The sequence below is a fragment of the Anser brachyrhynchus genome (genome assembly GCF_964034855.1).
Source record: "Anser brachyrhynchus genome assembly, chromosome: 5".
Classification (NCBI taxonomy): domain Eukaryota; kingdom Metazoa; phylum Chordata; class Aves; order Anseriformes; family Anatidae; genus Anser; species Anser brachyrhynchus.
Genome location: NC_137699.1, coordinates 7,106,774 through 7,132,344, shown reverse-complemented (window position 1 = coordinate 7,132,344; position 25,571 = coordinate 7,106,774). Strand labels below are relative to the sequence as shown.

Sequence of the window (25,571 nt, the reverse complement as noted above, 5' to 3'; positions counted from 1 at the left end):
TCTCCTGCAGGATGGTCTCGAGCTAGTCCACAAAGCTGCTTTTCTATCTTACTCGTCTCACCTATGTGGGAAGAACGAGTTTCAACTAATTCTAGCATGGAACAACTCATCCATCACTCCTCTCATGCCAACTTCAACCCCCCCCAGATCTTTTTGCCCGGATTAAAGTTTCTCAGCATATTTCCCATTATTCACAACAGATGCTTTAGAAATGCTGCACTGCAAATGAGTTACCAATTCGGAAAGTTCACTTTCCTATTAAGTAGCAACAAGATCTAATGTCAATACACTTCTGGAATTTCAATGCGGACAGAAGAGCAGTTTTTTTCAAATTAACTGCTGAGTTTTATGAAGAGGTTTTATTGCTCTTCATGAAGAATTAAAAGTAAAATACAAAGAACTCAGCCTGGACCCAAACTCACAGAAGGCAGATTAATGCTTCATTAGTTGTCTCAACATTTAAAGCTTACCGTTAAGGTGAGACAGGTAGTCAATATATGCCAGTACATATTCTGGAATGTCCCCGTATTTCTTCAGCCCCAGCTCAAAAATCTTAAAGGCCACAGACTTATCCTGCAAACATTAAAAAAAAAAAAAAAGCTTATTAGCTTCAGTGAGATGCACACCCTCCCACAATTTTTGAGTACCAAACGGAGCAGCTAGAATTACCTTACTACAATAATACTCCATTAAAGCTGCTGTAACATAGACATGGTGGCGGGTTCGGGCATCTTCTCTTGCTTTCTTAAATATCATTCTTCCAGATTTTATGCCTTCTGCTCGCCTTGCAAATTTCATATATTGGATATAAACCTAAGATACATGTTAATATTATATAGTATCAGTGCTAACAAAGAACACTAGGATATAATGACTTTTTGGCTGTATCTGGAATAATCCATACTCACAAAATACAGCTAAGAAGTCATAATATAAACAAACAAGATTGTGTTATGCCTCCGTGTCACAATGCTATAAATACTGAGGTAAAGCTTTTTATATACTTGGTTTAAAAACGGAAAATACCTAAGATCAATCCCCTGAAACACCAATAGTTAATAAACATATTTTTCAAGGTAGGATAAGTGGATAAATCTAACTTCAGAAAATTAAGGACTTACAAAAATGACAATATTCCAATAAAGTTGAGACATTATAAGGTTAAAGAGTAGGCAAAAAGACCATTGAAGTATTTTACTGTATATTATGGGATCCAAACCACAAATCATTTTATCTGCAAGTATTTATACCTACTCAAAAAATAACGAATGTGCTATTTAATTCATTGGCCAATTTGTGATTTGCATTTCTTTGGAATTTAATATTCTTCCACTCAGAATTAGATCACAAATAACAGCATTCCTCAAATGGGAGGAACTGGTATGTGCTTTCTCAGAAAATGTGTGTTAGGAAAGCATTGTGATTCTGAGCTTAATGAATAAACATGTCAGTAAATTGATACCTTTCCTCTGACAATGACCTCTTTAATTTTAGACCTCAGACCTTCTTCTTCCTTCTCATGCTTTGTCACGTCTATAAACCACGTCACTTTTTGAGGGCAGGTTACGTTCTCACACCATTTGTTCAGTACTAGCACAGCTGGCACTATGAACCATGCTGTTTACTACATAAGTAGATGTACAGCAATAAACTTTGATACTTACATGGTGCATTACAAATTTATTTGCAAACTACACATACACAGAAAGGTATTTATTACTTTAGGGAGGGCAATGGGCAAAAGCAACGTGCTTTTAATCAGTTAAGGAGAAGCAAAGTGAAATTTTAGTTGGGCCAACAACACATACACCAATTCTTATGAGATGCTTCATAAAATCTTTAACATCTGCCACCTTCACAACTTGTTTTAAGAGATTCTCCAAAAGACACAGAGGAGAAATATGCACGTGACTTACTGTCAGAATGGATTAAAGCCTCTAATTATCAGCCCTGCTGAAATTTTAATCTAATTCTGTCATCTCAGTACTCCACCTGCTCAATCATCCTTGTGACCCAATAAACTCATATAAGTACTTCCCCATTCTCCGAGTGTACTCAGGTGACTGTCTATGCAAATGTGGAAAAACTCAGTACTAAAGATCATCTTACCAGAGTGGGATCAATATCTTCAATAGCCAAGAGTCGATTATATATGCTGTGTACTTTCTCATACTTCATTCGACTCTAAAGTAAATAAAAAGGAAACACAGAATGCTTGGTAATACCATTAAAAACCACCTGTGAGAATGCAAAAATCAATCAGAAGAAAAAAAAATTTGTTTCTTTTTTTCCTCAGTTGGATACTACGTATGTCAATCATTTTAAACTGATGCATTTTTTTGTCTTGTGCAGTCATTTCTTTACTTTCCACATTCTGTTTTTACTATTGCTTACTACATACATGCTTCCCTAGAGTCTCTCTGTTGTCTTTTTCTAATTTTGTAGTACTGCAGCAGAACTGACATTTTAGGTATTTGGGATTTGAAGACTGTTTCCTTCATCTTCAACTAAAGGTAACTCGCAGAGCAGCTAGGAAGACCACCTTCACTCTAAAACCTACACATTTCAAGTAATCCATTCTGTTCACTGCCAGCTGCATCCCTCCAAGCTGCATGGTGCAACCTTTAAAAACTTTAATAGCCAGTATGTTTAGGATACAAGAGGCTGCACTGAAAGCCAAGGATTTTTCTTTTAAGTGCAAAGATTTGTTGGCTTTTGTCCTCGGGATCTTCCTGCAAAGACTTTCATGTTACAGTAAATGGGCAAAATACATCCTACAGAGGATTCTATAGTCCTCATATGATCAGTGGGAAATTGTCCTCATTTCTGATGGTTCATGTGCAAAAACAACCCTTGCTGGGACATTACTCATCAAGTCTGTGTGATACAGTGGTAGCCATGGCTACACAAACATTAAATCCCCCAAAATTGGACAGGAAAGGTGTTCTTTTCCTCCATTTTAAAAATGAAGAAGCTGATGTTCCAGTAAATGTAAATTGATCGGTCTTTCAACTTCACAGTTGTTTGAAAAATAGTTAATATTTAAGTGGAAAGGCATTAGATTTTCAAAAGAATTATAACTAATACTTCAGGCTGTCTCTCCCCCTTTTGTCAGCTCAGTCTCAGAAACACTGAATGAGGTTAAGGCTAGAAAAAATCAGCAAAGTAATTGTACAGAGAGTCTGTGTATTCAGTATGCTTCAAATAAATGACATTATTGAAGAGAGATGTCTTTGTGTTTTAATATCAGTACATCACTGTTTTGGCTCACCTCTTCATAATCTGCGTATGCAAAATAAAGAAGCATATTCTTCTTTAGTAAAGTGCTGATCGCTCTTTCATAAATATTAGCAGCCTCATCACTGAAAAGTTTGGCATTGTTCATGTCCTGTTATAAAATAAATATGATAATTGTTCAACACTTGTGACAGTGAAGGCCCATCTATGGAATATCTTCTCTGCATGAAAAATTCCACTGAGTGCCCATACAATGCTCCAATAAAAAGATACTCATCTCCCCAGTACTTGAGAAATCACTACAGCCAAAAAAATAAACCACAACAAAATAAACCCAAACCTAAATCTGGCCAACAGGAAAATAGTTTTTTTAATAAATGTTATTATCCCAGATGCAAAATAAATAAATAAATAGATTTTAGTAATAGAGCCCCAAATTTAAAATTCTGAACATGACACAAGATGTTTGAGACTTTTTGCCCCCCCCTTGGTTCTTAAGTATTTGAGGAAAAATTAACAACAGTAGACTGCATTACAGCAATTAAATGAGAAAGAAAACTAACCGCAATCTCCTTACCCCTTTTTCAGCTAGCAGCTTACTAGATTGCTCAAGATACTGTGCAGCTTCATACCAGATATCTGGGTGATGTCCCAGAACCAAAAGGCATTGCTCATAGGCAAACATAACTAGGAGGAAAAAACGTAAGAAATGTTCCTTGTATATTACTGCAGAAATAGTTCTACCTTGCACAATGAAATACAGAAAACAGTGAATAAATAAAACACCATTAACACTAATGGGCTTTGAATAGAACAATCACAATTGCAGCTCTTTTATATCATCTGGAACTTCATGAATCCTAACCAGCAGCTAAACCCTGCCTCATCCACAGAGGAAGAAACAGAAATCATCCAAGAACATCAGCCGTAACGTTAGGCTGTGATCCACCATTTTGTGACCTCTAATGAGATCAGTGGCATACGACTACAGCACTGTACCCCAAATCCATGTATTGCTTTCAGATTGACTTGAGTAAAAACTACACATTGTTTAAAAATCACACCCACACAGTTCAAGACAGGCAAGGAAAAAATCTTGACTGATTTCTGCTAAAGCACCATCCGTGAACATTAAAACACATTATTATCTACACTGGAGGCCATTCATTGAGCTAAGAAATACAATTCTACACAGCCCAGAGCAGTTTCTAATTACCTCTTTTTGTTATGAGAGTTTGATCTTCTGTGCGTAGTGGGTTGCTCTTTTCCCACTGGATGTATTTCTTCCACATGTCTACCTGCTGAGCCTCTTGTGGGGTATTTTGTGGGGGGACGGAAGGAGCGTTGCGGTCCAGGCCTTTCATAACTGTCTCATATTCCTGAAACGGAAACAATGTTTTGAACACCAGATTTAAACCTACAAAAAACTAAAAAACTTAGTTTATTTTTTATGAAACTGATACAAATATTTCAGCGTACCTACCTCATTAATCTAACACACATTTTGTTTTAAAATAAGAACCAAATTTAGAGCTAGTTTGTAGAATTAAATAGAACAAAGAAAAGTAAACAGAAGTTTGTACCTTTGCTACACGTCGTGCGTTCATATAATCTCTACTCCTGTCTTCAATCATCTTCTTAGCTAAGTGAATATTGATTCCCTAGAAAAGGGTGAAAAAAAGGAATTGGGAGTATGCAATTTCAACGTGGAATTCCTGAATCTCAATTTATTCAGAAAATAGCTTGAAAGAGGATGCAAAAGGGAGCATGAAGGTCAAAGCTATTTTAAAATACTGATCTCAAAAGGTTCTGGATATTTCTTCACAAACATATCACAAAGGGGCAAGAACGTATTTGTGAAGGAACACATTCAATACAGAAAATCAGATGACCTAAAACATCTCAGTATATTTTTAATCTTATCGCTTACAGCTTTCAAGATGCAATGAACTTTACATAAAACTGATGGGGGAGAAAGCAGAGGAAAGAATGGATCTTTGAATTGGTATTTTTTAAAATCATGGTCAATGCCCAGGCAGAGTCACAGCTCCCTGCCTCGCTGCTGCCTGCTGCTCACTGGGTGAACACAAGGACAGCATAGGAGCAATTCAGTTTTCGTTGACAAGCAATAACAGAGACTGAAGTCAAAGCTCACTGCTCTGCCTTTTCCTCTCTGTTCCTGAAGCAAGGGATGGCCATATGCGTACCTTTGCCAGCTCCAAGCACCCCAGAGAAGGACACGGGGCAGGACCCGTGTGCGCTCAGAGCCCTCCAGAGCAGGAGGGACCCAGCCGAAGGCAGAGCTCACAACTCGACGCCAGGAACGCAGGCCAGGCAGCGGGCTCCCAGGCACTAACCAAACCCCAAGGAGCAGCTCTGATGGCAGGATAAGCAACCACTCTTGTGCTCACAAAAGTCAGGGTGGGTTTTGCTGAAGTGACTTGCCAGGATTTTGAGCAACGTGAGCAGTGTTGAGTCCTGTTCCAAGCTGGCATCTGAGCTGGGGACTGATCCCTTGCGGCAGGAGCAAGAGAAAGGCCCCATCTGGACCCTCGCCGAGCTATCTGGGCCAGTTAGAATATAAACCCAGCAATGCCCCACTTAGTCCCTTAGTTTAACTAACGGTGCTGGCAGCTGACAGGCAGATACTGCTACCCAGTAACTACTGACTGAGCTGAAGGGAAGCTGGAGAGTGTTTTACCCACGAGTATTGCACTTGCAGCAAATACCCAGTGGCCTTTTGTACCAAGATCTACACATGAGGTTTCCCCCTAAGAGCCCTGGTGTCCAGCACTGTCTTACTGCGCACCAGGATGGTCTGCAAGCTGAACACGAGCTGCAGAGACCCGTGTCCCAGCAGCCACCAGCCCTCGCCTGAGATGTTGTTTTGCGTGACAGGTGCCAACCAAGCAGCCTCAACTAGAAGATACAGAACAAATGTAGGCCAGGTTTCAGCTATCATCTTGACAGGCTCCCTATGTATTGATGAAACCAGTAGAAACAAGCAGTGATAGCTTTCATTTACTGTGTGGGAGAGGCTTACAGGGAAGTTTCTGGCAGCAGCACCGGATTTTCCTGTGGAGGAGGCATGTCATTCGGTACCCTCCCTGGTGCTAAGCGAGCCAGCTGCAGTACCGCTGAGGACCGAGCTGGTGATGAGCTATGGCGGGACACACTGCTGGCTGCGGGTGCCAGGAGGTGCTCCTGCTGGCTAAGTGGTGTCTCACGTCTGAGGTCAGCAACCCTACAACTGGCACGGTCAGAAACGAGGGAAGAGAAACTGTCCCTTCTTCCCTGCACAGTGCACAGCTGACCCATCGCGTGCCAGCACGGGCAATGCTGGGTGCAACATGCGGGATGAGGGAGCGTGCCACACCAAGGTGTCTCCTCGACGGTGCTGAGCACCAAGGCATTTATTCTCGGTTCTGCATTCTTACCTGCGGTGAGTGGGGTAGGTTAACAGGCTGCTACCAAAAGTGTTTACAAGTACACTACAGAGGTGCAGCTACAGATCAGCCTGCAGGGTCAATGAGTTGAGGTTGCGCTTGCTGAAGACAGTGTGGCAGCAGACTCACCTGATTTGATGCTGTAATGGCTTCAGGTGAGGGATGGTGGGGAGCATTTTAAAAGTTCTTGAGAACATGTGACTTAATACTATGGAGCAAATCCAAACCATCACAGCTGAATGCCATTTTACCCTGTTCAACTGGAACGAAGGAAATGCCTCCTTGCGATAGCAAGCCCCCATTGCCAACTGATCTGCCCCAGCTTTCATTGAATATATTCTCTGCCATTGGTAACAGTGATTTCTAATTCACTAGCAATTCAGATGGGCCAACTGGGGAATAGGACAGTTAAATGTATGCTACAAAATCTTTAAAATAATTTAAAAAAAACTATCAATCAGGTACCTGTACAGTTTTGCTACAGGTGTTCTGGTACATAGCACACGCAAAATGTTTTTTACACTGCCAGTCATCTCTTTTATATGTAATTATTTAGTGGATGCAATTTGGGCACTATATTTGATTATAAGATTATTTTTTTTAATGTCACAAGCAGATTTAATGTTTTTGATTACCTCTTCGTATTTGTTATAATCTCTCCAGAGCTGTTCTATGTTAATCATTGGATTCACACACCCACGCTGGTAAACCCTACGGACAGCTGTTATCCTCTGGTTTTCAGCATAAGATCCTACTGCTTCTCTAAATAGTGGGGAGAGAGATCAATGTCAGCTGTTACAGACCATCACCAGTACGAATATCAACATTACTTTAACTGAACTTAAAATAAATTCTTTTAAGGTACTTACACGCCCTTCAAAAAATTGATGTAATCCACCCAGATCTATGCAAGAAAAAATATTAAATATAATGAAATTAATGTTTAATTGTACTTGATATAAAGTTAGAAATTAAATGTGTTTTCATAGAAAAAACATACCTGATATGACATGATTTCCATGCCAATCTTATCCAGAGCAAAATCATATGCCTGAGCCATTTTTTCTCTGAGGAAAAGAACAAACCACAAGACCATAGAGCAACTCTTTAGTATTTTAGAAAAAATCTTTATTTAAGAGCATTTTTTTGTGCAGCAAATTCAATATACCTTGAGGAATGAAAAGTATCATCCAATAGTTGAGAATAAAAAATTTGTATTTGGATATCTTTAAATTCTGAATTTAGGTTTATTTTTAAGAGAAAATTGTTTACATTTATTGGTGGCAATATTGTATACTAATCGCTCCCAAGAACCCCCTTCCTCAAGTATGTGGAAATCCATGCATGCGAAGTGCACTCTAAGTTGAAAAGATAGAAACCAAATGCTCTCTAAATGTTCCTTGCTGACAACCTGTTGTTTCCTTTTTCTCTCAGAAATTCTTGAACCTTGTAACTCTCTAAGAACATAGAAAGGATGGGAAAATTAGGAGTAATTCCACTGTGTGGAAAATGGCCAAAATCTTTCATATAATCTTCTACCACCCCCCCCCAAAAAAATGTGATTCACATTTTTAAAAATGTTCACAGAATTTTTCTACTTGCTCAATTTTCAATGAAAATAGCTTTTACACTGTCCCACTTTTCTCCCAGTTTCCTTTCCTTAGAAGTTTTTCACTACCTCACTACTTTTTTGTCCACGTTAAAGGGAAAAAAATAGAGTAAAGTTAAATGACAGAAAGATAAGCGATGGGAGGAGGAAAATACTTTTAGAAATTTTTTGAAAACAGTATTTAAAAATAAAAAATCTGCATTTTTTTCATTTATGCATCAGTGACTGTCTTAATGGTTGAAGTACATAGAAATTATGATGGGCTGGGAAAGAAACAGCTTGTAGATGCTGAAGGACTATTTTTGAAACTTCAAGCAGGAAGAAGGAGGACTGAACTCAGTCCACAGGACTATACACAGGCAAAATCTAGTAAGTGAGAAGAGATGAAAACTAGCATGCCCCAAAGATGTTGACACCCTGATTTTTTATGCTTAGTAGGCCTTCCCAAACTTACTCTAATTACTGATTTACTATTAACTACTCAAAAATAGTACCTCAACTGGAATCGATTTTGAATTTTGTGGAGACTAAACAGGGCACTAAGGGGGAGAATAGCAAAAGACCTGTCTGAGAAGGAAGCATATTTCAGATTAGCTTAAACACCAATCTCATTTGCAGGGAAACAGCATGGGTGCTCCAGATGGTCCCCCGCTGCTGTCCCACCTCTACATATGGACCCAGATGGAGCAAGAAATTTTACCCAGCAAGCTTAATTACAGAAACTTTAAAGAAAATGCTGGCAAAATGCAAATTATATATTATTACCACCACCACCCCAAAACCACTCTGCTACAAGGGTCCCAAGCAGGTGTGAGACTCGTGTTCTTCCCCACCCCTTAGTCAAAAATCAAGAGGAGAGTCATTATAAAACTAGAATAATTCAGAGTAACTCTGTTAACTTACTTGTAGCTAGGTAGCTTCCCCTTGGTTTCTCGTACATAGGAAAGGTAACATTTCCATAAATCAATGTGTAAAACCTTCATAAGGCATCGCTGAAATAACTGTTTAATACATCAAGAAGATGTGATCAGGATTCCAATACAGAATTAAGTTTCTACTTTTAATGCTATACAGTATGAAATAAAATAATTTTGATAATTATGACTAAAATTTATAAGAAAGAATAAATTACTCATTTTTTTGACAAAAATACCTTCATGCTATGCAAGGAAATTGGAAAGAATTAAACAGAGAAATTCCTCTGCTCACTTCACTGATTAGTTTGGTAGCAACAACAAAATCTACTTTAGTGATATTTCCTGTGTTTTTGAATAGCTCATTCAAAGACAGCCACAGTTATTTTCAATCTCAGTTAGTCGAATCAGAAGATATTTTTTTCTTGCTATAGGTATATATCGCATATATTGATAGGACTCACCTTTTCCACTTTGTCATAATTTTTTGCTTTAATCTACAGGGAAGCAGAAAAGAACAAATCACTTAAACTATTTTAGAATAGTAGGAATATATTTTGCATACAGTATTAAACATTCCAGTCTGGCTTCCTAAACTAACTACATTCCAACTTCACATAATGCTGCAAAGATACAATTAAACATATAAAAACATATACCTAGCTTAGCTTTTTCAAAATCTTCATTTTTAAAAAAATTTTTTTTTTTTTTTTTTTACTTCCATTTGGGCCAAAAATGCAGTCTCAGTAGACAAAGTTACTTTCCTATAGTCTGGTTTGGATACCCACACTTTCCTCTTATTTTGAGTAACTTTGTTGTCTTAAGCGCATATCTATTGACTTAGGTACCAAAGTCTCCACATCAGGATTCAGTAAACCCGAAATACCATATTTACAAACATGTAACGTGTTTCTTTTATCATGCTTTATATTTTGACATTTATTTCTCAAAGTAAGCTTTGACTTAACAGGCTGATGCTATATAAGAGAATAACGCACACTCTGGAGAACCTCTTTTTCAACACGTGCCCCCCCCCCAGCCCTGGTGCTGCCCTCCACAAGACACCAAAGTGGCTGGCGCCGCAGCACTCGTGTCATTCAGACAGCACTGCGGGGGCACGGGTGAAAACTCAGCCTCTACAGAACAGGCTTCCTTTCACACAGGACACAGAAAAGCACAAGACGTAGAAGCTGACTGACACTGCTCTTCACGTGCTTGGTAGCTCAAGTTATGCTAATGTACTGGGCACCCTGAAGAGACAAGGAGAATCTGAAAAGCCTCTAGAAACGCGTATCTGTTTAGAAATAAACATCCTTTAATGAAATTTGCTATGTTGCACTGCACTTTTTTAAATATCAAAACCCCCATTTAAATCTCATTGCCCTTTGCTGAGGGGATTCACAGCTGTTACTTCAGTGGGAAGCGAGAGGGCCGCGGGAGGCTCAGACAGCCTCTTCTTCTCCCCAGGCAGCACAGGGGGATTAACCTAGTAATTACATCATTTTACATTGTTCTCTTTTTAAAGCCTAAGAGAATTTTTAATGGGAGCCTTAGGAAACACTGACTACTCTGCAGGAGGCCTACGGTCAACCTTCACCGTACCACGACCCTTCATGGCTCCCTTTCCTCAGCTTCTCGGCTCTCGCCGACACCCCGGCCTCCAGGCCCGTCTAAAACAGGATCCCAATTTCTCTCTCTCATCAACCAGAGCAATTAAAAATGCAGGAATTCAAGTGAATTTTGCAGGCAGATGTTATAGGCATGCACTGCAAACTAGAACCTCGTGCCAGCAGCTCTTCCAAACTGGAGCAGCACCCTGCCCAGGTTTGAGTGATCTGACTAAACCCTGTTTCACAGGAGTTAGGCCTAGTTACCTCATATACTGAACACACAGCTTTCACACTTTTTTTTTTTTTTTTCTGCAAACTACTCGGTTAGGAGATAGCTGCCCATAGGAACGACCGACTGCAGAAACGACAGCGCTCTGCAATAACACGGCTCAAACGAGCCAGGTGAACGGACGGGCACGTATCTTATTTCTGCTTCCTCGCAGCTTCTAGTGAGAGCAGCACAGCATTTCAATCTCTAAACAGCAGTTACAGTACTTTTATAGCTGTTTAGGCAGAAGACTTTTGTGAACACAAGTGAAGGAGTCAGATCCCACCCTATTTTCAGTTGAAGGAAAACAACTGCTTATATTTTAAATTCCTCCTCCACTGCAAAGTCAAAGAAAAAGACACCTCCCATTTTCCCTTCATCCATTTTTGACAGTTACAGTAGCATTTCAGGTTCTTCAGCATCTCTTAGAATATGACAAAAAGGATTCAGCTCTCAGTAAGGAGCAAGAGCTCTCATCAGCGTGTCCCACCCCCTGCATACTCCTTTTGTCCTTGGCCACCTAATGGAAAAGAACAAATTTTGTTTTGCATGCCTAGTACAGTGCGAAGCTGCCTGCACGTTTTTCCCCTTCTTTTACTCAATCAAAATCTTCAATAGGGAGAGCAGAAACTTTTTTTTTTTTTTAAGGAGCAAGTCCCCAGTAAAAAGAATAAATTGATTTTTTAATGAAAATTACTCCGTGGCTTTGTCACTGACAAAGGCACGGAAGGTGAAAAGAAATTGTACATGCTCAAATTAAAAAGCCGTAAATACGCAGGACAAAACAGCCTACCCTTCAGTCTAGCCCTGCAAAAAACGTTTTGCATGCCTGCTGCGAGTTACTCCGCCAGGGAGAACTCCCAGCTGCAGCTGGCAAGGCGAGGATGCTGCCTGCCTGTTTATCTCCTTGCCTTTATCAGCCAATAGCCCACCGACAACCACTACCCCATATAAATGACCCAGACTGATCTCAGTAATTTTATGACACCAGGTAAGTGCGGAGCAATCCCACTCAATTGTTTACCAAAGCGATTTTATTAGTGTGTGGCAGCACCGTCACCAAGCACCACCAAAAGACAGAGCATGAGGAAGACCAATTAGGTTACATGTGCTTCCAAGGAACTGATTTGCACCTCAAGACCTTTAAAATTAAAATATTTTTGCTTAGAAAAATTAATATTCTTTATTTGTGTGTGCTGTAACTCAAAGAACGAAGTATTTTCTACATGAATTACTAAATACATGAAAAGCTGCTGTCCACACTTGGACTTTTTGGACTTACACCAGTGTTATATATTTGTTACCCATTTTCAACATCTAATTGTTAGTGAAATCTTGGTACCAATGAAGTTATGAGGTTGAAGACAGATTGAAAAAGAAAAAAAAAGGAAAGGAAGAGAAAAAAGAAAAAAGCAGCACTTGCCAGTGCTTGCTAGGCGTCCCTCACTGGAGTTTTCACCAAGCCCCAGAGCCAGAGGGAAGAGCAGCTATTTCTCCTGCTGGAATTTGTTTGCATTTCTTGGCTCCCAAGCAAGCATCCTGGCCACCCAGGCACAGGGACAACTCAGTGATGGGGCAAACAGAGCACCAGAAAGGGCATGCTGCCTCCAGGACCCACTACCACATCTTTCTATTACTTTTCTTTTTTTTTTTTTTCTATTACAGACACAGGAACAGGCAGTGATCAAACACAGACAAGCGTTAAAGGATTGACATGAATGTTGTAGTTTTGTTCTTTAGTAAGAACAGAACAAAAGGAAACATATCTTTACAACAGATTGTCCTCGGATTACTAACACTGCCTGTGTACATGTTCTGTTCCTCTCTATTATTATTTTAATCCAAAAGGTAGGTGATACCCTCACAAAGGTGAACATATAGAAGTGTCACTAGCACGACTCTGTCAACTACAGAATAAGCCTAGGAATATCAACATTCTAGGGTAAAATTATTATCTATAAAAATATCCCCCTTCCATCCTTGAAGACTACAAAAAGATCACCTAGTCTGGCTATAATCAGGTGCTCCTGTGGTAAAACACACCTGAGTTTGCCTTCCTCTGCCTATAACAGTAAGAAATTTCAACTATTTGCTGAGAAAGTCTTTTTAAATTTGATGATCCAATAGGAAGTTTAAGTCACCACTGTATCAGCTTTGTACAAGACAAATTCTTAATAATAGGGTAAAATTTCTCCCCAGAATACACTACATACTTCCCAATAATGAACTTCATAAACATTCAAGGGCAAAATTTAATCCACAAATTACACTGCACTTCACTTTGTTTCAAATCCTTTCCTTAAGGATCAGCATGGCTTCTTCTGCCGTGACTCATTTTCTAGAGGCCTCAGCTATTTCTAAAGCCCAACCCTCTCTCCAAGTAGGTAATAAAAATTGATAATAAAATCTTATGTCCCTTACTCGTGGTCTCCAGCTGAACCCAACGCTGCTCCACCTCTGTGAGGAAAACACTCTTGCCCTCTGCCTTACCCACCTCCCAGGCACTGTTCTCCCGTGGCTTTAGCAACTTTTTTGGAAAAGTGGCCTGAAGAGAAAGTCTGGGTGCAGCTGGTGGAGTGCATGAGCTGGGGAGGAGAAAACACCACAGCAGCACCAGCATTAACTTCCAGGGGACTTCCTTCATAGTGACTGCTATTTTAAAAACTACTATTTCCTGAAATCTGGTTTCATTATAAATAATAACATGTATGCAACATCTTTAATGTTTGTTTGTTTTATGAACACATACACACCCTATGCTTCAGTGTACAAAATTACAACCAGAGCATACATGCACATATTGGAAGTCTTCCTTTTGTTTATTAGCTGGACTTCACTGTTAAAGACCTATATTAATTCACACAGTTACAGGACAGGTTATTATAAAAATAAAAAGTTCTATTTTGAGAGAAAATCAGACTATACCAAATTTAACACAACCGAATCCATGTGTGTCACATTCATCTTTTTTCTTTCCTTTTTTTTTTTTTTAACACCTTGATTGTTAAGGCAGGATTTTTTTCTTTCAATTAACCTTCTACATACTGTCAAGCCTGGTGGGATGCAATTAATGTCTTTACTAGTATCAAAGTGTACGATTAACAAAACACATTCAGGTATTTTATATCAGGTACCTTTGTACCTGTTTCCAAAATACAGGTTCGAGCTGGCTGGAGAGATGTTCTCACTTTATTTGCAGAGTAAATACTGCTGGGACTACCGCAGTTCACACTTCTCAGAGTGCCTCAAGGAAATGTAATCTCTGAAAGGATGAAGAGAGCGTAATATGCTCCAATCTTCTGCACATTGTCTTTTGCTGTTTGCTGAGACTTCCAGTCAGCGGAAGAGCAAATCTCTTGGCTAGCTGCGAGAACACTTCACACAACAAACAATTTCATGTCAAATAACAGCAATTACCCTTGCAAATGGCAAACCCAGCTCTGTCCAAGTACATGAAATGCAGGTGAAATGCTGTAAGCGTGTCAGCAGGACAAGTATAGAATCACACAGGGATAACACCACACTCACATGGGGACATTAACCCAAGGAGGCTGGATTATAACTTCCCAGATAATAACATCAGAGTTATTTTATGTAAGCTGAACAAAACACATACTTCTGCAAGGCATTCCAAGGCTAAGCCAATAACCTCCTTTATTACAAAACATCAGCACAGAATTGCAGATGTAATTTCTGTAATGCAGAACTGTGCTACAATTTATATCAGATACGCACTGAAAAAATCAGTATTTCTGCACTTTCATCTGGAGTGTTAATATTCCTTATGAAAATATAGCTTTTTTCTTGTTGTTAGTAAAGACTGCAAAGAAGAGATATAGTACACAGAGTATGCAAAAACTCATTTATTCAAAATGTAATAAGATGACTTGCAAAGTATTTTCATCCAAAGTGGTGTTACTTCTCACATCTACATGGTTGTGCCTCAATTTCAAAGTCTGTCATAAAATGCAATTCTAAAAGCTCCTTAAAATTATTCTACCTGAAGTGTCTTCATCTACTACTATACACACTATTTCTAGAGTTTCCACAACCATGGCACCATACCAAAATTTAAAAGTCGTCTCTACTAGATATATCAACCTTTGAAAGCCTGTCTCCTCACAGGATGCCATCACAGCTGCCATATAGATGGCTACAATATACAGCAAAAAAAGCAACATTTTGCAGTCTGTTTTCTGATCACAACCATCTTTTATGAATCGCAGGTGTTTGATTACCAAAATAGTGAACTATCATAAGCTATCACATATGTGTCTTTATATTTAGATATGCTTTGAATTTTCTCATAGTATTTAAGAATAAATCAACATTACAATAATTAAGAATGTGGCTTAAGCCAATGAACAAGGCCTGTAATGCTTTAAGTCCAATTACCAGTTAATATCTTATGTAAGACAACAGACGGTGGGCAGCTAGTGAAGATGTTGACCTTCTATAGCAAAATTCTGGGCCATGTTACCATTTTCTGTTAAAGACAGGAAAAACAGCAAAGGAAGGCCCTGTCTACCGGAGAAGTGACCATCAGTAAATGAATGACACCATTTTTCCTCAGGGAGCTAAGTTGCAATGGGAAACTGGGAGAGGACAGTGGCAGAGCTAGAGAGGTGGATGGATAGCTAGGAATAGGCAAGGTTGTTTTTCACTCACTAATCACAAGAAATTTGACATTACAGCCTCATGATCCCAAAAGCTTTAATAGCCTTCAGGAGCAGTTTAGCCCAAGTACACACAAGCCCCTCAGAGGAAACCCTTTTTCCTCTCAAAGACATCAACCTAGACAGACCTCCATGTTACCAGCTAACTGTAAAATAGTAATTAAAAATGTAAGACTAAAGACTTGAAAAGCCTAATTCCCTATCTGTGAGCGGAAAACTTGTGGAACCGCAGAATGGTTGATGTCAAAATGAACATCTGGAGGTCACTTGGTCGAACCCCCCTTGCTCAGGCAGGGCCACCCAGAACAGGCTGCCCAGGACCATTCCCAGGCAGCTTTTGACTATCTCTAAACAGATAGTCTGCTTTAGTTCGCACCTTACTGCAATTTGAATTTCCACATACCGACAAATCTTTAGGAACAATATCTGCCTCTATTCCTTACAAAACATACTGGCATCTTGGTCCCGCAGCAAGGCACTTTCTTCGTGTAAGAGTAAGAGGAAGTGTGAACAACCCACTCCCAAGCATTTTTCCGACCAATGTGAGGCAATCCTGTATTCTCTGCTAGTTTGGTCTCCATCTTTATAGTACAACACATTTTTATAAATGTTTATTTTCAACCAATAGACATTTTTTCATATCTTCTCCAAATCACGAAAATCACTACACTTTTTTATTTAGGAAATTTGCCAACTATCAAATTATTATCTGTATGAAGTAGTTTACAAATGCTAAACATACTTTCCATTATCCATTCCTTTCTAGCCATATTCACCTTCATACCTAGACTGTCTGCAATTCTTTTTTTTCTTTTAATAAAAAGTCATTTTTAAACATGCTCTGGGACTTATAATTTCCTCTTTACTTTCATACTCACATTAAGTCACAGTAGGGAACGTCACCACACATTCACAGTCCTGTAAGCTGTCTTGCTTCCATCCTGACTTATCCACTTTGGCTCTTCCTATGTACTTTAATTCACTTCTGCGTCTCATTTCTATTTCTCCATGTCTTTTGTATTTTACAACAGCAATAGGAAGTGTTTTCAGATGGCTAACAGATCTACAACTACCCTTTGCAGTTGTTATGAAACATGTTATTTCACAAAGCAACGGGTCTTCGTTCACCTAGTATTAATTTTACATTGATTTCACTGTCAGAGAAACAAATTTATAGGACTCAAAAGCAAACAGCAGCCATGGCTAACCTGTTAACATGACAAAAGGCTGCAAGATAAGGACCTGATGTCTTAGCTTTTGAGCAGATCACTCAAGTTAAAAAGTTAAATTAAGACGTAAGCAAGAAACCAAGATACTCAGTCCAACTCAATGAGCTAGAGATCCCCAATTTGTAAGCTTGGATAAATTACACTCATCATCTAACCTCAACCACATACGATGAGCAGTCTCTTAGCACTGGCAATTGAACTGGACATACACATTCCTTTAACACTTTTTTTTCAGTTAGTTTATTAATATTACAGGCATCTTACTCAAGGTTGCCAAACTGCAGTCTGCCATCATTAGCAATGCACTAATCCAGTAACCCAAAATTCCCTGCGATACTAAGACCTTAAAAACAATACAGGGATCAGACTGCTGCAACAGAAAACTTATCTTAAGAGGCACGTGAGACATCACTACCTGGTAGAAATAAAATTAAAAGCCAGTTGTTTCATCACACAGACCTCACTCTTTAAAGCTCTGAGATCTACCTTTAGACTCCTGATTTAAAATCTTCTAGTTGCTTTTGACTACTATTGGAAATAAGTGTTCATAACAATAATGCACCTCATTAAAAAATAATTGTTCCATATTTGATTTTGGTATTCTCAAAATATCTGAGTAAGAAAATGATTTTTTAATGTAATTTGATGATATAATTGGGGAAAAAAAGGGACATTTTGGGTGGCAGTAAGATCCCCGGTAGGACTGTACTTTGATGACTTCTTACTACGCTCACTGCATGCCTACAAGCAGTTCTAATGCATTATTTTCAAATACACTTGCATTAAAAAAAACACAGAAAGTGACAGTTTTGACAACTATAATCATTTCATACTGTGAATTATGTTTTTTTTTTTTGTAGAATGAAGTTATCGGATAATTCGAATTTTTGTATGGGAAGTTTTAATAGTCCTCCATCTAAGATATGTTCATGATACAACTGAAAAAGCAGGAATTTCTTACTTTTTAAAGAGATTTTGGAATATGTACTTAAAAAAGCAATACATATAGAAGAGGAAAAAAGTTACCTTAAATAGAGTGTCTACAAAAACCGAAAAAAGAGTTAGTAGTCAAAATTATCAAATTTTTAGGACCCAAAGGAAATACTGCCCTATTGAAGTGGCCAAATTCAGAGACCATGCATTAATTCCTCTCATTTTTACAGTGAAAGCAGTCTTAAAAAAGGCCTTCCTCAAATTAAAGACAACCTAAGGAAAAGGAACAGAAGTTTCTCAAACAGGAGAGCGGTACTAGAAAATGTAATTGTAATGTAATACAACATAATCTTCTTACAGTCACAATGCTAGCGCGGGACTAGCTTGGCCTGTCAGCAGAGGACAAATTGTTCTTAATGTTTTGTCTCCACAGCTGGAACACAGAGAGCAATTTTCCAATTATTTGTTGCAAAAATGGCCCAGAGACAAATGTTGTTAAAACCAGTAGATGGCCAACAGGCCTCCACAGACGTCTAGGGGCTCTGCTTGACCACAGAAGACAGCTGTCTCATCACAGGAAAATAAGAATCAGAAACAATAAAGTTAATAGTGGAGAATAATGCTCATGTCCAAGTACTTCTCAGCATCTTGGTTGTATCGTTGCATTCATCTTCTGAATTTGCAGCTGACAAGACGTGCACCGTGTTACACTATAACCTTATTAAAACCACACCAAGTACACTTGAGCTGCAACACTGCAAAAATGTTATAAGGAAGGGATGTGGGTTTGAATCCTGGCTTTCCCATAGATTTCCTAAGAAATCATGCAGAAACATTTTTTTCAGTCATTTAGTAAACTAGGAAATAATTAGCCTCGGAAATGTAAGATTAACCTGATGACTGAGCTATTTTTGTTCTACAGCAATGTAATATTCAAATTAAAGCACGGGGAATTACTGCATTTTTCTAATACAGGCAGCTGCCCCAATTAAAACCCTTTGTATGTCTGTTAGAAAAAAAAAAATTTCTCTACTGTTTCCTATGAGTTTGCATATTCTCAGTCATAGTTACTGGAAGGTCTCATCTACGATGTTAAAAAAGAAAAGATCATATTTGAAAAGTCAATGCCCACATCTTTGTCTTTTGGTAAAACAGACAAAATTCACTACAGGAGTAGCACTCAATGCTAAGAATTAATGGTTTCTTTGAGCATATGAGTTTTACTGCAGTGTCTTCTCAATAACTACTTGGATCGATCACAAACTGCCTAATACAAAACCACATGAACAATGGGAATCTTTTTTGGTAAAAGAGTGGATCCACCAATAATATTTACATGGACTGACTTTGCACAACTATTCAGCAACCTCTGTTTCTAAAATACTTGATTTTGAGTCTAAAATACTTGATTTTGAGTGTAATTATTTACTATGACAGCTTATCATACTGCTTAGTGCATAAAAAACACTTCCCTAGAATATTTAAGTCCTATGCTACCTTCTTTCCACTTAAACACAGTGTGATTAAAGTTTTTCAAGCGGCTTCCCCTTCTTCCTTTTTTAAACTTCAACTTGATGACTTCAATGGTTAAAGCTAAGCCTGCTAGACTTCTGCCTGTGGGAATAGTCACGCTATTCATGAAACAGGATAAAGAGAAAAATGTATGCGTATCTACTTTATATCTGAGAGCTGAACTTAATGCTAACATTGACTTACTAAGCTACCTTACATGAGTAATTGAATACATAGAGGAAAAACTCAAATAGAAAAATACAGATTAGAATAGAATAGAAAGAAAAGAATAGAAACAGAATAGAAAAAGACAGATTACACATTCCCCCAGTCTTTAGAAATTCAAGGCGACATTTCTACTGTAAGATTATCTTGGTTTTTTTAGACCTTTACCCTGAAGTCTTTAATTTTACAGGTAAACTCAAAATAACCTACACCTCACGTGAGGCATTTTCTTCAGTCTTTATAAATTCATTGCATTATTCCTACTTGAAATTCATCAGTATCAGATAAACAGAGGGAAGCACTGCTCTAACTTCCAATTTCAATAAAATAAAAATGTCATGTTCTAATGTTCATTTCACCCACAGCTAGGTAGGTGCATTTAGTTTATTTCACGTCTTATGAAAAGATGAAATACGAAAGCCCATTATAAAAGCCCTACAGAAACACACAGCCCACGTGGCCTAGCAAAACAGACAGATGAAATACAACTGCCTTCCCACTGCTGTCCCAGTCTCCTCCCATCTTTCCACATCTCAAATTCAGAGAACAAATACCAGAAGGTAGGGTCATATGCTCAAGCTAAATAGGCTACCTACACAAGAACGAATAAAATGAACTGGAAGGTATTTCAAATTCAAAGTTGATGACAAGATAAAATGATGTAATCTGTAGTTTGCCTGTAAACGAGTACTGCCTAAATCTATTTTACAAAGAGGCACAAGTATTGATGCATATTTTTCTGAACCCACTTAAAACATTTACATAACCAGTTGAGATGATACATGAGATTTTTGTTGATGGAAACTGAAGGACTTCAAAGTTATTTGAAGGCATGTGACTGCAAGCCAACTTTTAAAAGACAACTATCACCTTTTGAAAGTAAGGCTACCTAACACCAAAGGCCTTACACACACAAATATTGCATTATTTACCTAAAAGAATACTTCAGTGTCTTGATCCAATAGGGATCTGAAATGAGTACTTGCACAGGCAAATGCACAGACTTGCCAAAGAAAGGTTAGTCTTGACCCTAACCTAGAAAGAAACACCTGCTTACTGATGAGGAAGGGAGGTGCTTTTACATATACTTGCACAGACCAAAGAAATACAGCTGGTAGTTCTCTCCCTCTTGCCAGAGAGCACTCTGAATAATTAAAGTTTCTTTTCAGGAACAAACTATTTGATATTAATCAACTTATTTCTTCTATTGCTTGTCACCGTTAAAAATTAGTTTGCTTCTACACCCTGGAACCAAGAAGTGATGTTCATGTAGAATCAGACAGTCTAGGAAGCTGCTGTAAGAGACAGCAGAGACCCAGCCAGTTTGATATTCCTTCTCCTATTCCTCAAATTGAGCACTTTCAACTTTTTTTTTTTTTTTGCTATAATTGGTAATTCAGAAACCCAGAGTAAGCAGTTCTCAACTCATGTGGAAAAAAAAAAAAAGCCTCTTCAGTAGACAGACACCTGGTAAATATGATCCAGTCCCTGAGGACTCCGCTTTAACTGCTAACATACTGGTACTGGACAAAGACTGGGCAGCAGAGTACAGAACAGGATGCGCATTAAAGAATGCAAAATGTCTGCCAGTTTCAAAAACTGAATTAAAAACCATTATGTACGATCTCTTGCATCCAATTTGCTGCACAGATGCGCACCTTATACAAAATTATGGTAGTTTGGTAGTTGTCCTTTGTTTTATTTGGCCCGTTAAGCCAGGATGCCAAGAGTGGCATCTGATCTGATCTAAGCACATCAAGCGCACAAGAACACCAAACCACCATCATCTGTAGAAATAACATGTAATTAACACAGTAGCTTAACCGATCATTTCATCACTGGCAAAAAATATTTGGTTTGGTAAAAAACAGGGCACCGCTACTAAAACATTATGTAAACTACCCAGATTGAGAAGATATAGCTCACAGCAAGACAGACAAGGTTCTAAAGATGACGTGAATTTCCCCTCACTCTAACCTTAGCCTCGTGTCGGAGGAAGATGGTGCTTGCACTCATTTTGGTGTACATCATCATGACGATTCAGCATTCTTAAAAATCCAGTCTGAAGATTTGGCCACATGGTGAAGTATTACTATGGAATCTCTCTGATACACTGAATCAGCCAGCACTTGAGCAAAGAATTGTCCTTGAACATAGTTTGTAGAGAAAACTCTGCTCACACAGGTGAAAAACCATAATCTACAGAGGTTTTAGCAACTCTGCCAGCCTGGGAGAAAATTAAAATACAGATTCAGTGCTGAATTCAAATAGTTGGCGCATACTAACATTCAGTCAAGATTTCTTATGTCGGAGGTACAGAAGCACACTCCAAGAGCAATGAAATATTTCAACTGTGAAGTTTTTGCAGAAATGACAGACTGCTAGAAGTCCATCATGCAGGTTAATGGTAACAACTCACCAGTGTGGTCTTCGTTGCATTCAGACCAATGATCAACAAAAATAACAAAACCAGATTTAAAAATACACATATTTTTCTCTTTTATAAATGAAAAAAACCACAGACTGACCTTATTCCTATTATTTCTGAAATATGAGAAAGAACATAACAAAACCTTTCTGGTGAGAAAACTGAATATAGGAAACATCAGTAAACTGATGAATATCTAAGATTATGCCTTTTTTTTTTTTGTAAATAGGTGAGGTTTCTTATGCACTAGTATTTTATTTTTTTAACAGCGAAGACAAGCAGCAAGAACAGCAGAAACTCTGTGGCATCGTGAAGAAACTTACCTCCATCTGCTCTTAGTGCAAGGAAAATACTTCTGCTCAATTAAATTGTCACCTAACTTAAATATTCCATGCTATTTCCATTTTAAAAACCATTTTTAACACACAAGTGTAGGGGATATCATTTTAAAATACTAACCTTAAATCAAATTTACAAAAATGCAAAACCTAAATAGTGTTTAGTCACAACTTATATTGGAGAAATGAAGTTCTAACCTTTAACAACAAATAGTGCAGTCAGTTTCCTGCTCAGGCTTGCCATCACTGAAATTTCATCAAGGGCAAATACCATGGAATATTCTGAGGTTTTAAACTTATACTGCCCATCCTACTTATGTACTGTTGTGCTGCACTCCCGTTGACAAACATTGATAACACTTCCCTGAATAACGATAGCTAGTTGGCAACAACAGGCAAATAACACGCACTTAACAGGGCAACAATTCCTTTTGTTTGTTTGTTTGTTTTTGAAGGAGGAGTTGAGGGACACTGCTCTGTTTAAAATGATTTTACATGCTTTTGTGTAACAGGACCAGAAAGTCATTTGTTGGGAACTATGTTAGAGTGTGCTTACATAACAAAAGTTTAAGTGGCAACTAGAGTTGTCAGGGGTACCTACTTGCACTTCTGAAGATTTATCCCTACTTAAGACCTGTCTATTTGAAACCTGAATTTCTTCAATATAAGCAAACTGTACTTTCTTTCAGTTACTTGGTATATCGTCATCACCATGAAGTAAGCATTTCTAGCACAATTTTACAAGTAGCCAGAATTTATAATTCCTAAAGCCACAGCCAGTCTACTAGAATTATGGATTTCCCCTAGCAAAATTAAAACAGACTAGGGCTCTAGGTACAAGGCTTGCTAATTTAGTATTAAGGAAATGTTTCTTTGTGCATGAACTTGTTAGCACTATTGGGCTATACAGGTAGACTTCTGAAGCATAATGCTCATACTACAACTGTTACTGTGTTGTCTATGGAAAATCTGTAGAGAGGTGCCAATCAATATAGCCAAGAGAAGGAAATTGCAAGCTGAAATTCCTCGAGGAGGATGCTTTACAAAAGCAAATTTCTGTAAACTTTTGCTCAAACACTGTAGCTCATCTTCAACTTACATTACTTTCATATTATTAAAAGTGCACTCCACCTTTAAGTAGATGAAAACCTACTCATGTTAGTATTATTCTTTTCTCCAGAATAGAAACATCAGTGAAAGGGCTTCTTATACCTTAAGCTCCTGCATAGTACAAATAAACTGAATTTTATCTTCTAATTATCCTTGATACAGTACAAAATAACAAGCTACAGAGAGTAACTAAACTTCAGGGATTTCATTGCAATATTTCAGGGAAAGTTTAAAACAAATCCAGAACTGTTCATGCAGCACACTGCATGGTACAGGCTGCTACATGGTATTGCATTTGTAAGGGGTACACGTTACAAACACATCAGCATCCGTGAAGATGCACAAGCGTAATTAAGTGATGTTAAGAGCACCAGACTTCTGCAATATTTAGGATGTAAAAAAGTTTGTCATAGATTACTTCTGCATATTTCGTTTAAATAAAGTCAAGAAAATTTCAGAAAAGTAGATAAAAATACAAATATATTATTCCATTCTTAGGGAATCTTCCTCCCTTTCCTCCCCATCAAACCCAGCAATTAGAAGCATGCTTCTTAAATACACTTCTTAAATACAAAGAACATCTCAACTATCCAAAGACAGCTTTTTTTCTTCATAAGGATTCTTGGGACTTCTTTGTCATCTGATGGGTGCATTGCAAGGGCACGCTGCAAGAGTCTTTTTTTTTTTTTTTAAACAGTAAATGCACTTCTCTCTCTCCTCTATGAAAACATATAAAAATAATTTTTTGATAGACAGGGACACAAAATGGGAAAAGGAAGACCTATGCTCAGCTACAGAGTTTAAGAAAAAAAGTAAAGCAGTAAATCTAGCTTAGTTTTTCCCCACTCATTTACACACAGTATCATCACGTTTCACTCAGGATTTGTATATAATACAAAAAATTGTCATTTTTTGTAATTCCAAATATATTCAACTTTAAGATTATGCACTAATTATTTTCCTAAGTTACACGAGTAGCTACAAGCTTTTAAATAACCTAAGTATACTAACTGTTGGCAATTTGTACTGATATACTCAGATTTCTATTTAGCATGATTTTAAAAGAAAATGAATTGGGCTGTGCAACTTCATTACATAACCATATATTAGAAAATCACAGAAATGTCTTAGGTTGGAAGGGACCTCTGGAGGTCACCTAGTCATACAACCTTGCATGTATACATACATAGTTTGAGAGATTCCTGAGGAATCCACATAAATGGAGCCTATAGCATGTTTTCATTTAGCCATAAAAACTAAAATAATCAAAATATTAAAAATTTATTTAAAATAGTGACTTTATTACTTTAGCTCATTATATATTAAGTATGGTTTTTTGATTTCTTCCTACCCATCATTTAGTTAATTAACATATATAATGCACGTATATACTGGGGACCAAGCCTCTAACAGAAGCTCTAGGGATGCAGAATTTGAGAGAAGCCAAATACGTTTGTTGCCTGCCCTTCAGATATCCTGAAAGCAGAAATGAGATGAATTGCATCAGTGTTAAACCAGGACCAGTCACTTACTAGTTCCAAAGCCAATTTGAAATAATTTTGAAAAATAAAATCGAGTATGCATGCTCTCCCCAACTGGGGGGAGAAGGGGTGAAAAGCAGTACACTAATACATATTTTCTTATATGCTAAACTGAACTCCTAAATTAAGGGAGAACTTAATAGGAAGTTGTACCAGCACCCTTATACGCACTGTAAAATGCCACCAACTGTAACCACACTATTTCCTCCAAGAAGAAAAAACACAAAAAAATATAGTGTGAGAAAACAAAAGCTTTAGGAATTTTTGTTCTTTGACATAGCATCTTCCCTTTTCTTAAGGAAAAGGGAACTAAGACTCAGCTGCAGCCAGGTTGCCCTTTTTACTACCAGGTCACACTACAAACATTTAAAATATACTTAGTTTTATGTATAAATGTAGCTCCACTGAGCACAAAGTTACTTCACTACCAGCTAACTTGACCATGTATGTTGTACCTGCAGGACAGCACACTTTTGCATATGTAACCCATTTTAA

General features: G+C 37.9%; 1 protein-coding gene across 2 annotated transcripts in view; it reads right to left on the bottom strand.

Annotated features, from left to right (window-relative positions):
- CSTF3 (cleavage stimulation factor subunit 3) overlaps positions 1–25,571 on the bottom strand; it is a 50,629-nt gene that overhangs the window by 7,413 nt on the left and 17,645 nt on the right. For both annotated transcript variants that reach the window (XM_080594769.1, XM_080594770.1), the window contains 12 exons: positions 9,671–9,703; positions 9,196–9,293; positions 7,684–7,750; positions 7,553–7,587; positions 7,319–7,445; positions 4,821–4,898; positions 4,454–4,616; positions 3,815–3,924; positions 3,272–3,388; positions 2,110–2,184; positions 670–813; positions 471–573 (listed from right to left, as the gene is read on the bottom strand). In XM_080594769.1, the coding sequence (XP_080450895.1) occupies positions 471–573; positions 670–813; positions 2,110–2,184; positions 3,272–3,388; positions 3,815–3,924; positions 4,454–4,616; positions 4,821–4,898; positions 7,319–7,445; positions 7,553–7,587; positions 7,684–7,750; positions 9,196–9,293; positions 9,671–9,703 (1,150 nt within the window). The remainder of the gene's footprint in view (positions 1–470; positions 574–669; positions 814–2,109; positions 2,185–3,271; positions 3,389–3,814; positions 3,925–4,453; positions 4,617–4,820; positions 4,899–7,318; positions 7,446–7,552; positions 7,588–7,683; positions 7,751–9,195; positions 9,294–9,670; positions 9,704–25,571) is intronic.